Raw genomic sequence first — 16,524 nt, 5'->3', positions numbered from 1 at the left:
GAGTTACTCCTGCACAGAGCAGCGCCACACGGTCCATGTTTTGGAGGAGACATGTGACTCTACCCCAGAATGAGATTTCTCTTTGAGCACACCATTCCAAGTGAACTTTTTGGACTCTCTTAGGACCTCCTCTGTTGAAGGACATGTACAAGAAAGGAACTGTTTCTGTAGTGTGTTTACATGTCATATCACTATACCCCTACCTCCTTTCATACCACTATACCCCTAGCCTCCTTTAATGATCGGGGAAGGGGGCTTTTCAGTAGTCAATTCAGAATCCGTCCATGCTCATCTCATTTCCTGGGCCATACGTTTTATAACCTGAGCTGTCACAATTCTACAAAGCACTGGGCAGTTACTAGCTATAAATCTCAAGGTGAGTCTCCTGGTTCTGCCCAGAAATAACAGATCTCCATGTATCCATGACTACTGACTCATTCATTTATTCCACAGACATTTATTGATCGCTAAGGATACACCAATTCCTGGATAGGTACTGAAGCAGCGATCAGACTGATTGAGAGACGTCAAGGGGTCTGTTTCAAGGTCCCATTAGAACATGTCAATGAAGGTTAGGACTTCCTTCCACTTTGTGGAAAGAGAATGCTAATCAACTTCACTAGCTGTTTGAGAGTTCCCTCTCAGTGATAAAACCTTCCCACATCTGAATTCACCATCCTAACCGTAGAGGAAAAGAAAAAAAAAAAAAAAACAACAACAACCAAGGCATTAGAGCCTCAGCTGCTACCAAAAAGAAGGTTGATGCTCATTTACCAGGGGTCAGTGTTCTTGTTTTGAGTTTCCAGTCTTGGAGGGTAGAAGAACAGATTGGCAGAAATAAGCCAGCCAACGAGTAGAATGTTGTAAGGGTGACGCCTGTACAGAGGAGCATGAGATCATTCCTGCTGGACGTGCGGGGTTGAGTTCCACAAAGGAGCTGTCATTGACACTCAGTCTCGAAGAATACATTTATTTTGTCAGAAGGAACCTTCTTCCCCAGGACTGAGCAAGCAAAGACACAGGAAGGACCCATGGGGTATGTTTAGAGTAACAAGTGGCTGGTCCCTCTAGGAAAATACATTCCACTGTGGTTAGAAATAGAAGATAAGTTTATATAATTCTTGGCATGGCTGCCCAGTCACAGAAATTAAACTTCTGAAGGTCTAAACACTGAAATTAAAAATAAATTATTTGGAAGTATGAGGTGAGAGTAGGCATAAAGAATTCAAGGAACCATGCTTACCTACGTTACTTTTATCAAGAGAATTGGGTAAGTCCAGCCACATCTGAAAGGACTAAAAGAGCTAGTGGAATCACTTCACATTGAAAATCTCGAGGCTGATGTATTCTAAGCTAGGAGTCTGGGCTGTATCGAGAAGAAATTCCAGAAAAGTCCTTCTCAGTCTTGGCTTTCCCCAACTTCTGTTTATCCTGTGATGAGATTCCCTTCTCACTAGACTATTGACTAACTTAGTAACAGCCTGCAGGACCTCAAACTACAAACAATTTTATGATGATGATGTCAGTGTTGGCTTGAATTTTGAGTAAGTATGTCTGGCCAATCAGGAAGAAGTGGAGAGAGAGAACCAACTGGGTCCATGTGGTTGCAACTGATTAGCACATGGCTACACCCAGTTAGCCTCACAGAAGGGAAGTGTGGTGCTGGCACAGCAGCAACACCCCCTCTGGCCACATGGGCACTGACGGAGCAGCTGGGCGTGGCCAGCAGAAGTGCTGCCACCTTCTCGAGAGAAAGGTTAGCTGTGCTCTCTTCTTCCTTTGCAATTCCTTGTAGCAAGGGGGTCTTCCTTCTCTCCACCACTCCACCCTAGCCAAGGACAGTGAGGGGCACCACGACAATAAGCTGACATCTAACCAGAAGTATGTGTAAGTCTGCGATCTTTTCTGTTGGGCACAATCCAAAGGCAAAGAACCTGACAGGTTGGAACCTGAGTGACAGCCCTAGGCCACCTTTAAGATGCCGGCTTGGTGGTGGCTCCCGCTGACTTAGCACATCAAATCCTGACTTCTAGGTCTAGTTTGTGAGGTCTGTCCTTGACAGCATAGAGGCCCTAAACAGGAAGGAGGACAGTCCCCACTGTATAAAAATGCACCATGCTTACTCTTGCGAGTAAGTGTATCTTTCTAACGCAATCCCTTCATCTGGAATTCACTTCTCTCTCATCTAAATCTCTCCAAATATTTCTAATTCTTCATTCACTTAATAATTATTAAGGACTAGTGTTAAGCCCTAAGGGTAAAAAGCTCAAGAAGGCATGGTACCTGCTCTCAAGGAGCAAAGAGTCCACTTCTAGGTTTCAAATTTAATGCCAACTCCAATCACTTATTACTGAGCTCTCTACTCAGGCTGAATAATGAGAATGAGAATGAGGCTTGATTGGCCTATCTGCCACCAGGTTAGTAGGAGTTAGTGGAGGTGTGCATATTTGCTGTCTCTGGTCTAGCTTAATTTCTACCTCCTTAAAAAAAATGTTTCCTCTACCATTCCCATTCCCCAGTGTTCAATAACATCATTCTTCTGCTTCTTACAATTTAGAACCAGATTATACCATCTGACATTAAATTCGTCACACACGTTAGTCTTCCTTCCACAACTAAAATACAAGTCGACTGAAGGCAGGGGCCAAAGTGTGCGTCTTACGGGAGAACGAAGCACCAATAAAATGCTCAGAAAGTACTTGTACAGTTGGCATGGGAACAGACACACAATCCTACAACTAACTCTTCTCATTCTCTTCAGTACTTTCAGTCATGGCACCTTTGTGTTCTCAGGGTCATTTTCATAATATCACAGAATCAGATTATATTAGAAATAAGTGAGGGCTTTCACGTTCCAGTACTAGGGGGTCAGAGCTCCCTCCGGATCTCAGAGGGGATTCTTAGGGCTATGGGAAAAGTTGCTGTAAGCTTTGAGCGCCACAGCTGGATTGAGTCCAGCATATCACCAGGTTGATCAGAGTGTGGCTCTAACAGCTGGTCAGTGGGAACAATTGCAAGCCACTCTCTTTTGGCAAGTGGCTTTATGGCCTAACCACAAATTTTGTCTCTTATTAATAAATCATGGAAAATAATTTACTGTGAAAACTAAAATTACATTCACTTCAACTTCCTAGCTCGTAGAAAAAGGTAAGGATACAAATTACTTCCAGATCACTAAATCTAAACATGATTCGTCATTTAGGATGAACTTTTACAAGTCCAACCCAATATTTATTGAGCTTCTAACATGTATTTAAAACTTTATTAAGCACTGCATATGAAGTTTATGAACCCTCTGGGATCCTATAAGTTATTTGGTCAACAGAAGAAATGAATATGACTCAACCAACAAATAATGCAGGACAGTATAATCTAGTGTTACACCCAGGTTAATACCAAGTCATTGCTACTAATAACTGAATTGATATTTAGAATTTAGTTGAGAGCCATGTTAATGCTTAAATCCCAAGCCATTAGAGCTGCTAATACTTGTCATGCACTAGCAGATCAATTTCAGGGTCACTGCTATTTTTTTTAAACCACCGAGACAGAAATCCTTGGAAGCTGTCCCTACCTGCAAAATATGTCTAGAAATATGTATTTCAGATAAATTTAGACCCAATAAATGGTATTTTTAGCAACCATAATTTCTACAGATGTGGGCTAATATTTATGGTTAATCTGTTTTCCAATTCAAAGCAAACGAGCAGTTTAAAATTGGAATCTTTTAGTAGATCTTGATCAACCAAGATGACCTAGCCCAAGTACATTCAATACATTTTCCTCTGATGTATTCAAACTGGATTTGCTGATAAGATTTCCTTATCCCTAGTCTTTTCCTGTATCACAAAGAAATTACACAGATCATTTAGGCAAGTCCTTCCCACTCCTCTATCACTCTAGCAACATTTTGAATAACCAAGACTAATCAGGAAATCAAGTTTTTTTTTTGTTTTGTTTTAGGCACAATTATTCCAATAAGTGATCAATGCTCCATTTCACTTTGGCTGTGTGGATAAGACCTTAAAAGACTTTTTAGCCAAAAATACCACTAAGAAAAAAAAAATATGCCAGACCAAGGAAGCCAGTAGTTCACCCCAAGCCTCCCCACTCAGTCCAAGGTGGATGAATGCTTCATGTATAAATCTCATCATTTAGAGGTCCCTCATCTAATTTAGTGAAGTATTCGTATTTTATTGCATTGTTCTGAAGTAGTCGCATTTCAGAAGTGTGTTTTTCTACTTTAGAAGTATTAATTTTAAGATTTAAAATAAAGCGAATTCCTTTAATGTACTTATGATGATCTGCTTTACATACCAATTTTTAAGAATTCTATCAGGTTAAAATAGAGTGACACTCTGAGTAGCTTCTAAGATTTCTGCTCAAATGTCTTCTCCTGCCTGAATTATCTATATAACTCCAAAGGAAGCTAGACTGGGTTTGTTAAAGCTGGATAGAAAATCCCTACTGTCCTAATTCCCCAAACAATTCCCAATTTCCCCCTCATAGTGTGCTGGAAGGCCTTGTGTAAGATAGCACCATATAAAATTACCCTCCTAGGTACTCTCCAGCATCTCCACAATCAACTGAGCAACCTGTAAATTTACATTCCAAAGCCCAAGGGCACAGCTACCAATAGGACCTCATCCCTCCTCAATCTTTGTCTTTCTCTTTAAACAAGAAAACCTTATGTTAATGGAGAGATTATTGAAAGAGTCTCCTTGTAAACCCATGAATGCCACTTCACAGACTGTACAAAAAGCAGAGCTCTATGAACAGTACAATAGAGTCAACTCATCTTTTTGAAAAGCTCAGCATCAGCCTTAGAGAGAACTTAAATTGTTCCAATTCCTAGATCTCCATTAAACATCATGAGTCCATGTGTAGGTCACTGTGAATCCGTGCACACACGTAAGCAAGGGCAAGCTTACTGCACAGAGGGTGGTCCTGTTCAAAATCGGGACTTAACCTGGACACTGGATTAAATAATTCATTTTTTTCAAACTATCCAATAAGATCATCTGCTCATTCTTTAGTATTTTCTTACCATTGATGTACCTGAAGCAAGTACCTTGAAAATAAAACACCTAAATACCAAAGCCCATATAAAATATATCTCAGGAATTCAAATTTAACAAAAAGCCAAATATAAATTAAAGAAATATGGATGCTCTCTGCAGACTCACAATATCTTGTTAATTGCAAAAAATAAATAAAAATTAAAAAGGGCAACTGGAAAAATGCACGTTTACTAGATAACCTAAAAAGTTTGGGAATGGGTTACTGAACTAACACTCTGGTCAACTAAGACACAGCAAACTATACTCAAAATTACACCTTTTAACAGTACTGAGTTGTACAACACAATACATTTTATCTATATACATGATGTGCTCCCCCCACTCCCCACCCACAATTGTGCTCAGAGAATCCCCTACAGAGAATACAATGTGATTAGTGCCTGGGAGAATTAACAAATTGTTTGTTTGTTTGTTTAATAAAGGCACTCTAGGATTCTTGAGTTTCTTCAAATTATTGCTGTGGAACATCATCATTTTAGGGTTTATAAAATGTCTAGATACTGAATCTCTCTGTTTAAAACTCTGAGGTCTACCAGTAATTTCTTACCCTGGAATGAGCTGATTATAAATTTGTATTTGGCATAAGCTCTTAACTAAACCAGCTAAGTACACTGAAATTAGATCCTCTTTAGTGTTTCAAATTATGTAAATGGAAATACACATTTAACAGAAAAGGCATGTTCGTCCATTTTCCAGAGGCGGCCAGGTGTTAGAGCTACTGCCTCCCCAGCCAAGGTTTCCATTGTATACAGGCTACATCTTTCCGCTAAGTAAGCCAGTCACAGAGATCAGCAAAGTAATTCCAGTTTTAATAGAGGAAGGAAAATAACTTCATTTTGCCAAAAAGGAGAAAAGGAGGGCCACTAATAACGGTTTTTTTAAAGAATAAAACAGAAACTTTTTTTAAACATTAACATATGCAAAGCCTTCTAAGAGCTCAGGCCTCCCGGAATAAGCGAATTGCTAGAAAGTTACTTGGAATCACCCACAGACAATAACTGTCGGTGGTTTCATTTCAGGCAATGGGCTTGTGCCAAAAGGGACTGACATCTTGATGAAAGGATCACCAAAAAGTTGTGAGAATTTTTCCATGAGTAAAAATCCTTCCAAGAGCAACAAACTGTGATTTCTCATCCTGCCACCATACATAAAGGACAACTGTAAGAAATTAACAACATGCAATAATAATTCAGATTTACTCTTGTGCATTCAAATCGTTCCAACTTTCATTCTCGGCTTTGGCATACACGCTGGCCTTTCACGAAGCTCACTGCACTCACTAACACAGAAACATGATATTTACTCCCAGAGCGTGACCTATAGGGCTAGTTCTGACAAGGAAAGCGGTCGGATTTATGTCTAACCAAACTGGTCACTGGACATATTACAACATACAGGAACCTTCGTGGTCTAACTACGGAGACACAAGGGGTAAGATTCTAGATAAAGAGCTACCAGACAAGCAGATGGGGCCAGTCTCAGTAAAAAGAAAAAGAAAAATACTTTGCGGCAGTGCATTTTATTACCATCCTAGCACTCTGAGACAATGACTGATTAGGAGTTTAACAGGAAGTTAGGAATGTTCGTGCAAAACCCCCTGACCAGTTTAATTTTCTGCTCATCCGTTTTGCCCTTCCACCTCACGTTCCTTAATTTGGCCTCTACGCTCTGAGTCGGAGCAAGAGCTATTTTACTTGAGGCTTTGACACCCACCTGTTGAACTGACCGTGAGGCATACACAAAAAATAAAGAGCTTACTTGCTAATAGGATTCAAACTGAACTCATTTAATTGCTCTGATTCATTCTTCTCCTTGGAAGCTTATACTTGGGTTGTTCTCAAAGAAAACATCCAGTATATCAGATTCGATTTTGATTCATTAAATTCCACCCTCGTTTAAAAAAACAAAACAAAACCCTAAAACTAAATTTGGAAATCACACATTCTAAGTGGCAAAGAGGTGTTTTAGAAAGTATAAACATCTGCAGTGTGACATGTTGTACTTAACTGAAAAGTTGGACATTTCTGTTATGTTTTTGCAGTCCAACCTTATTTCCAAGGAGGACATTTTTTCATACGAGGCCAATGTACTTACTCAACGGCTTCTGATATGTATTTCATCTCTTTTGCTCTTTAATCAGTCACCAAACACAAAACTGCCCTCTCTGAGGATCTTGTCTGAAATAGTCACACTTTCCTTTAGAGGTAGCATGCTTGACTTCTGAAACTGAGTAATGCCCCTCAGAAGTGAAGTTACAAGTCCATAAAAAGTATCAATACCATTTGAGATACAAGAGACAGAGTGTAGTAATATCAAAGTCCATGCTCTTCATCTACACTGCTCTTAAGGGGAGCAGATACTCTGGCTGTTTGGTTAGCAGGACACGGACTCCTATTCTGCGGGTAAGTTCTAGCTATCTCTAAACTAGGACCCACTGCTTTGTCTGAGATCTACTGTTGCCCCCTCTTCTCTGCGTGTCACAACACATCACTCTTCTTAAAGAACAGAACAGTTTCCGTTGTTCAAGTTAAATAAATCTTCGCTTCTGAAAGAGGAATTTCAGTCTTCTATTCAAAATGAATGCAAATCAAAAGATCTAATTCACCCCATCCAGCTCATATAAATTGCTGTACTGCAAAGTTCCCACACGCGGGAGAGAGAGAGAGACACCCTTTTAAAGGTCAAATGGGGGTAGGAGCAATAAGGGGTTGAGGCAGGATGAAGGCGGGTGGTTGATATTTACATGAAATAAAGCCTGACAAGAATCTCCTGAGAATCCCCTCTGACGACCCATTCTTACCATTTTGAGAATCGCTAAGTCTTGGCCTCGCACCCTCCCTCTCTTCAGTCCAGGGAGACCAACCTGCAAAATATGTTTAAACACAATAGACAAATCGCTTCTCCGCAGGTCAGCAAATGAAAAATGTCTGTTGAAAGGCTACCGACAAATAGTCATTTGCCATGGTTAAGATAAGTTACATGCAAATTATTGTAACCACTGGGGCTTTGGAGAGAGCTTTCCAAGGGTCTATAGGCTTAAATAGGGGACAAAGGAATCCCTGGTACCCGCTTTGCAGAGTCCTGGGCTATTCTTAGTGTTTGGTTCATCTTTAAATTGAAGGAGTTCAAAAGGTTTAGCAACTTAAAAGTAGAACCAAGTGATAAAGATAGATTGTTTTCTGGCTGCTCTTTGTTCCCAGACATACTACTGGCAGTATATTTGCAATCAAGACAGCAGAATAGGAATCAGCCTTCCACCGTGTAGTGTAATGCCTCAGAGTGGATATTTTTGGAAATGGCACTGCATTACATAACCTTCCGTGTTTAAAAAAAAAAAAAAAAACACAACACTACACTGGGTGGGGGGGAGTCAGGAATATACACCATTATGCCCTTCTCTCTATACCAAACAAACACTAATGTATATGCTGCAGTGATTTTCCTCTCAGCCTTCATGTCAGCAGAACACGGTTCTTTTGTTAACATAAGTTATGACAAAAATGAAGATGAATGGAGAAACTAAAAGTTCTCCAAGAGGGTATCATAAGCTCTTAGAGTTTTCCTATAATGTTATCATAGATACACATAAATGCAAATCAGATTATTATCATCATCAAGCAGAAAGCAGTCATTTCTTTTTAAGCCTTCCCTCCCCCAAAGTTCAAGTGCTTTATAAGAAAATGCAGAAAAAGTGTTGCAAGATCGAATGCCTGAGAAGACCCTTGGCGGCGGCAGCAGCGCGGAGAAAGTAATAAAGTGTACGGATGGAGGGACACGAATTCATTTAATCAAGGGGGTGGGGGGGTTCATGCACCAAAGTGCACCTAATGCAAAGAAACAAAAACAGTTCCTAACAATGCTTTATGAGCAAGAAGAACAAAAATTAACCACACCATCAAGCAAAAAACCCCACCCCTTCCCAAAAGAATTCTCCCTCTTAACTTGTGCATTTAAAAAAAAAAAAAAGAAGAAGAAGCCCAAGTTAAATTCCAGCCTTAATGCAGCAGGACCAAAATACCAGTATTTCTTCAAGGTACACGCTTCGGCTCTTTAAAATTGAGAGGGAAGAAGCATGAACTCTGCAGGGCTGAAGGGTCCAGCTAAGAGCAATGGCAAGAAATCGACACAAAAGAGAAAGCAGCGCTCCCGGCCGGGGATGGGAATAGCATATACTTACAGACAAAAGCCCCGCTCCCTGTTCACTCTCTCCTCTCTACACCTGAAACACAAATGTGGATGAAAAAGGGCATCATGCTAGAAAGACAGCTGGGGGGTGGGGGGTGGGGGGGGAGAAGGGGAGGGGGAGTGGAGGGGGAGGGGAAAGGGGTGGAGGAAGAGGAGAGAGGAGGGGGAAGGGAAACAAAACCCAAACCGGCTTCACTTCCAAGAAGTGCAGCCGTGGAAAAAGGAGGAGGGGAAGGTCTCCCTGCCTCCCGCTCTCTCCAAGAGTGTGTGTGTCTCTTTCTCTAAGAGTCTCAGTCTCTCTCTCTCTCTCTCTCTCCTCTCTCTCTCCCTCTCTCTGCTGCCAGTGTGCTAGTGAACAATGAGCTAATTCTGATGGGGCTGGCGCAGCGCCAGCGCCCCAGCCTTGCTGCCACTGTGCGGCCGCGGCGGAGCCAGACTGCTTACTCGGCAGGAATCGGCGACTCGGGGCCCCATCGGCGAGCGGCCAGCGCGCGCGCGCGCCCAGGCACCCCGCACCCCGGGCGCCCCGCGCGCCGCGCCGCCCCCACTGCGCCCGCCGGGTAGGGGGGGAGCGGGGGACAAAGGGGCCCCTGCAGACCCGCGCGCCGCCCCGGCCCCGCCCCAGAGCGCGGCGCGCGCACACCCCGGCCCGGTCTCTCCCGCCCCGGGCGGGCTTCTACGCCTCGACGTGCGGTTGCTTTTCAGACAAATAAGGAGGCGGAGGAGGCGGTTTGGGGGCGCGCCAGGCGTGAAGGCGGCCAGAGCGCTGCACAGCCCGGCAGGCCGCCAGGCCGCGGGGAGAGGCGGCGCGGCCCGTACTGTAATAATAAACCTGCAGCAGAGGGCATCTGAGGGAAAGAGGACGGCGACGGGCGGCAGCCGCCTTCCCTTTTATGTGCCTGTCCCGAGCGAAGCAGAAAATGGTGCCCGCCGGCGGCGCGGAGCCGCACACCGACACACAAAGAGCCGCGAGGCACGCGTTTGCGCACGGCCCGGCCGGCCCGCAGCCCCGCCGGCTCCGCGCGCCCGCCCCAGTCCGCAGGAAGCCCGGGCTGGGGAGCACCCCGAAGGCCCGGCCCCGAGGCCCCGTGGCTGCGCGCGCACACTGGGGCACACAATTGTGCACAGGCAGCACGCACGCGTGCACACTGCTGCACGCGCCCGAACAGGCAAGAGCGGCGACCTGGTGTGATCAGTCCGAGACACACTCCCCTCTTGCTCCTTTTCCCTTTAAGGATTTAGCCGGTTACCCCTGCTCTTTGCCCTACTAAAATCATACTTTTTAAATTCGCAGATTGCATTTTTAAAAAGTGCTTTACATTTCGGATTTTTTAAAAAAAAATTGTTCTTATTTAAAATCTGACTATCTTCATAGTAGTGTAACAGCTCAAAATTTTGCTACAACTTGGTTTTGTTGCCAACAAAACAGAATTACCATATTACGGTAAATGTCAGATGTTAGAGGAGAAGATTATTTCCTAATTATAATGCTTTGCCAAGAAAAAAGATATAAAAGATCATAACCTCTTCTAAATTTACATTCACATTTTAGTTCTAATGACTGAAAGCAGTGTTTTCCCACCATAACAGAGAAGACGGACAAGAGGGTGCTGGGGAGGAAGAATTTACAAAAACATGTTTATGGATGGTCTTATTTTTTAGATTTAAGGTTTTTAGGGGTATAGATTGAGCACACCTTAAATAGCAGTATTTTACACTCTTAATTCTGAAGAATAAATTATAAAGTTGTTGCCAGGCCCATAGATCTTTCATACTACAAAAGCCACTGCCGATGCAAATCCTTATTAAGCTGCTGGTGAATGTGACACATAAGGGACCAGCTAGGAGTTTACCTGAATTAATCTAAAACATCACATTTTTCCTGAAAAAAACTTACCTTGGAGCCATTACTAGGAGCAAATCGAAGACACAAAACTCATCAAACCTCCTAAATGCCTTCAGAGCCAATGTTCACCTCCCAGGTAGATGGTCTGGGGAGTGAGTCAGAAGGTGGGACAGGAAGAAACTCAGGCTGCTTCGGTAGGTCTAAATCCCCAGAAGGCTGGTTCAAAGGCACCTCAACATTGAAATCTTTGGCCTCAAAAGTAATCCAAGAAGGCACTGTACTTCCACATCAATCAAAAATCTATCCCAGGAAGATACATTCAAAAATTACTTGTGCAAGAAAACATACACACAACACACGGACTTTAGTATTTATGCAAAACTTACTAAGATGCCCTTTAAAGACACAGAGAAATTTGGGATCTATTATATGTTATTTTTTCTTTGCTATAGCCACAAACATACGGGTGACACCGTTTTTCTTTGTTTTGTTTTTTTAAGAAACAAGAACACTGGGTCAGAATCATAGTCTATTTACTGTGTTCCAGAAAATGGTTACAATCTGACTATCGAAGAAACATTCTTGAGCCCTTCTGGGTAAAGGAGACTGTACTAGACACTACGGACATGAAGGAACTTGCACCACGCCACCTCAGGAGATGTGAGGATAGCCGGCTCCTGCAATCCTGGCTAGCACACTCCAGCCCCTCCCATCTGTCCTGCAGGTTGTTCGGCACACCCACTCTCCTAAAATACCTTTCTAATCACAGCACCCCCTGCTTCATTACAGGTTAAAAACCCCACTTTAGCCTTCCACTCAGATCTCACCACAGTGTGACCTCAATCCAACTTTCTAGCTTCATCATCCAGTTCTTTCCCAGTCGTAGAATAGCAGCCCTCCAATTCAGTCTCCTTGATTGCTTAGGGCATACATTTATCCCTAGACCATTGGGGAAGCAAAGTCACACCAACACTGACTTCCAACAGGATGCCTCAACGTCAGTGCTGTTGACGTATGGGGCTCAATGATTATTTATTTATTTATTTATTTATTTTTAATTTATTATTTGACAAATAGAGATCACAAGTAGGCAGAGAGACAGGCAGAGAGAGAGAGAGAGAGAGAGTGAGAAGGAAGCAAGCTCCCCTCTGAGCAGAGAGCCTGACGTGGGGCTCGATCCGGGGTCCCTGGGATCATGACCCAAGCCAAAGGCAGAGGCTTTAACCCCCTGAGTCACCCAGGCACCCCTGAATGATTTTTTGATGGGGCCAAGGTGTGGGGTGGAGGAAGGGAGAGGTCCTATTTCCTGTAGAATGTTTAGCGGCATCTCTGGCATCTACCAACTGGATGCCAGTAGCAAACCCTGGTGGTGACAACCGAATGTATGTCCAGAGATTGTCACATGTTCCTTGAAGGGGCAAAGTTGCCCTTGGTTGAGAACCATTGTCTTAAACAATCAGATCCATTTGTTGAGGTGGGAGAGGGGGCCTTGCCTGAGTCATGTGGATTGTGTGCAGGAGGGACAGAGACCTGAACAAAAGCAAGGTGTTCTTAGGAAAGATGGCAAAGAAGTGGGCAATATTCTTATCTTCATGGAATCTGCAGTCTGGGGCGAGAGGGTGGAGAAGCAACCTAAGCCAAAGCTGCAGCACAGAGTGATAAGGACAACTGTAGACAGCTCGGCACAGGGTGCCCTGTGAGGTCGGAGGTTCCTTTCTCAATCACACCAGGGGGCTCAAAGACAGTTTTCTAAAGGAGGCAATGCTTAAGCTGAATTTGTAAAGAGTGAAGAAAAGCCAGCAAACTGAAGAAGGAGGAAAGTGACATTTGGGGTAGAGGCAGGGGTAAATCATGGGCTAAGGAATTTGCTTGGTGACTAGGGATAGCCAGGTGATTCCAGAACGCAAGAATCCTAGGTCAGAAGCTGACCCTTGTGTTCTGTCCTTTGCATGGTTGCCAAAGAACATTCCATCCATGGTTTGGTCAAAAAGAGGATACGCTTGGGGCACCTGCGTGGCTTAGTGGGTTAAGCCTCTACCTTCGGCTCAGGTCATGATCCCAGAGTCCTGGGATGGAGCCCTGCATCGGGCTCTCTGCTCAGTGGGGAGCCTGCTTCCCCTCTCTCTCTGCCTGCCTCACTGCCTACTTGTGATCTCTGCCTGTCAAATAAATAAATAAATAAAATCTTTAAAAAAAAAAAAAAGATTCATCTTAAAAAAAAAAAATGAGAATAGGCTTTAGATGCAGACTTTTCCTTCAACCTCCCTTAGGTATTTCATTCTCAAATGTATCTTTATATACTCAAATGCATCTCAAATATATAGTCTTGCAATTGTGTTTATCTTCTGTGTCATTCATCGTTTCGGGTAACAAGTTCCATGAGTTTGGGCTCTGGGCAAAAGGCTGGATGTAAAGTGGTCAGAGTCAGTGCTCTGTGATCCCTGAGAACTGATTTAACCTTCTTTACTGTTCGACTGGGGTTTACACCAGAGGACCAGAGTGCTGTGTTATGGTGAAACTACAGACTATGTTTGGCCTTTAGTTGAAGTTACAGAGGCTCAAACAATAGGTATTATAAGTAACTTTATACAACCAAACTTATACAATGTATCTTCTCTGAGCCTCATCTCCTATCCCCTCTGCTCAGTCTCAGTGCTGCACAGTTTCTGAGTGAGTGACTCTGTGGCATGACTCTTGGACCTTTTCACTTGCTGTACCTGCTGCCAGAATGGCCCTTTCCCTTTCCCCAGTGTGTTTCTTGCTTCATAAATTTAGGTTATATACCACTTCTTTTAGGAAATGTGCTTTGAACCTCTGGCCGGATTTAGAAAGGAGTCTTTGTGCTCAGGCGTTGCCACTGCCCTTATCACACTGCTGTAACCTTGGCTTTATTTGTCTGTCTTTACCACTAGACTGTAAATTCCATGAAGGAACAGACTATAGTAGACATTTCTGGTAACTTGCCTAACACCCATTGTTTCTTTCCTCCTCCTCTTTCTTAATGAAACCCTGATTTGTCACAGTCTTCCTCCTTCCCAACCCCCCCCACCCCCCCACCCCCCTGCCATATAGTCCCTAAGTTCCAGGGAACGTGATTCTGAAGAACACACGCTGGTGGTTTTAGCCCATCAGTGTATTAAATTGTTTGGAGCTGATAATGGGCTATAGAAAAGCATGTGACCTAAATTCAACCATCAAACTGAAAGGAAAGAATTTTATTGCATGCTTGAGCTAAGAAATTCAAATTCTATGCTTAAAGCAATATACAACAATGGATGATATTTAATCTGAAAGTGACATGAACAGATTTTTCCCCCCTAGAGAGATTATTCTTTGCACAATTCAGAGGATGCATTTGAGTAGAGAGAAGGGGAAGAATTGAGGAAGTGAGATCAATTAGGAGACTATTTATAGTAATCCAGGTGAGTAATCCTGAATGACCCATGGGAAAGGAGAAGAGGGAAGGAGGCAGAATTGTAGGGTTCCTTGGGGGCTTGATAGAGTACTAGAGATTAGCTGGAGAAAAGAGTCTAGGATGATCCCAGATTACTGGCTTTGTGACTGCTCATGTTCCTTCCTAAAATGGAAAATATGGAAAGAAGAATGGATTTGGGAGGGAGGAGTGACAATGAGTTCAGTTTTATATCTACTGAGAGTAGAACCCGCATAGTCTATGTTCCAACAACAAGCCGTGAATAAGTGCCTTCTCACCATCTCCCTCTTCCTCGTGCCTCCTTCCTAAGATGGGTTGACTGGTGTCCCCTCCAAAATTTGTATGTTGAAGTGATAACCCCCAGTACCTCAGAATGTGACTGTATTTGGAGATAGGGCCTTTAAATAATTAAGGTAAATGAGGTCTTGAGGGTGGGTCCTAATCCATTGCGACTTGTGTCTCTGTAAGAAGAGGAGATTTGGGTACAGTCACACACAGGAAAGCCCATGGGAAGACATAGGGAGAAGATAGCCATCTGCCAGTTTCTTTCTCTCTCAGTCTCTAGAGCTGTGATAAAATAAATCCCCCTGGTTTAAGCCACCAAGTCTGTAGTACTTTACTATGGCAGCCTTAGCAAATTTATGCACCTTCCTTGCACCAAACATCTGGAAGGGTAGAAGATCTGTAATATTTCTGTTTGTTACGAGTTTGGGGATACTATAAAAATGGAAGGTCCAAGAAAGATCTGGAAGCTAAAGAAGTAATGTGTTCTCCAAGGACAAGGCTTTGTCCCAATCTAGAAAGTCCCATTAAATATGTATATGAAAGTTGGAGTTGTGGAGGCTCATCTGAAATTCAGGGTCCGTGGTTCTCAACAGCATTCCGAAACGCATAAGGAAACCTATTTATGATCTCGCCCCTGTCTACTTGGAAGTTTCCAGCTGTATTTACACAGCTGGTAAAGACAGCACAGATGAGGATTCTCCCTTCACCACTTAGAAACCCACACTGAGAATAAGTTCAGAAAATGCCTCCGTATTTGAAAATTCAGTAAGCCTCAGGAAGGAACACAAAACATCAAGAACCAAGTCACTGACACTGGGGACACTGGCAACGAAAGGAGGAAAAATAGGTGTAAACTGAGCAAAATATGAAATATGAATGTGGAAGCAAATTCAGGATGACTCATAACCCATGCCACTCTAGAAAACATAGTGATGCGCATAGCATTTAAAAGATCAAGGACAAATGTAAGAGGTGAGGAACTTTTGAAAATCATGGTACCCACAGGCCTATATTTTGTCCAACATCTGGAAATAATTGGAAATCCCTGGAAAAGTCAAGTTAACCTTTCTAGAGGTGAAGAACAAGCTAGCTATTGCAGAAACAAAGAGATAAATGGAAGGAATGTCTCAGAGGAAGATTTATCCAGATTATCCTACTCTACAAAACAGACCATATGAAACACATTTAAAAATTTGCCTTCTGCTTGTCTTAAAAGTTATCTGAATGGTGGTGCAAAACTTTAAAAATAATACTGGTGGTTAATGCTGTTCCAAAACAAGTAAAAGGAAATTATTTTAAAATTCCAGTGGGTGTGCCCCCTGTATGTGTGTATGTGTGTGTTAGTTAATTACACCTAACAAAGAATGTTTTTTTTACTATGGGAAATTCTGAATTTGAAAAGTGATTAACGTATCAATGTTTATTCTTCATAATGCTAGAGATATGCAGAATTAATACCCTAAAAGACTCACAAAGTATATATCATTACATGATGTGAAGGTAGTGCTTGTCTTATCATTCAAGAGGTGGAGTAAGAAAAAAATGTCCTTAGATTTAAACATCCCCGATACTGTGCTGTGTTTATAGTGTTCCATACATACTAACTCTAATTCTGAAACTAACTTGAGCAGCTTGAGAGCTGAGCGAAGTTCTGTCCCCATTACTGCCATCCTCAGACCCTAGGATTCCAGAGA

The 16,524-nt window shown here is 42.8% G+C and overlaps 1 protein-coding gene across 2 annotated transcripts in view; it reads right to left on the bottom strand.

Annotated features, from left to right (window-relative positions):
• NREP (neuronal regeneration related protein) overlaps window positions 1-9,808 on the bottom strand; it is a 28,786-nt gene extending 18,978 nt beyond the window's left edge. Inside the window, exons 1-3 of one of the 2 annotated variants that reach the window (XM_032335560.1) lie at window positions 9,711-9,808; window positions 9,259-9,300; window positions 7,882-7,944 (exon numbers count right to left, since the gene is read on the bottom strand). In XM_032335560.1, coding sequence (XP_032191451.1) covers window positions 7,882-7,884 — 3 coding nt within the window. In that variant the 5' untranslated portion in view covers window positions 7,885-7,944; window positions 9,259-9,300; window positions 9,711-9,808. Of the gene's footprint in view, window positions 1-7,881; window positions 7,945-9,258; window positions 9,301-9,453; window positions 9,665-9,710 lie in introns of those variants that run through there. The other variant, XM_032335558.1, reaches the window with a different exon arrangement.
• Window positions 9,809-16,524: the final 6,716 nt, after the last annotated feature.

This window comes from Mustela erminea, chromosome 3 (assembly GCF_009829155.1).
Source record: "Mustela erminea isolate mMusErm1 chromosome 3, mMusErm1.Pri, whole genome shotgun sequence".
Lineage (NCBI taxonomy): Eukaryota > Metazoa > Chordata > Mammalia > Carnivora > Mustelidae > Mustela > Mustela erminea.
The sequence above is the reverse complement of the archived record's forward strand: the minus strand, read 5'-3'. Positions and strand labels throughout refer to the sequence as shown.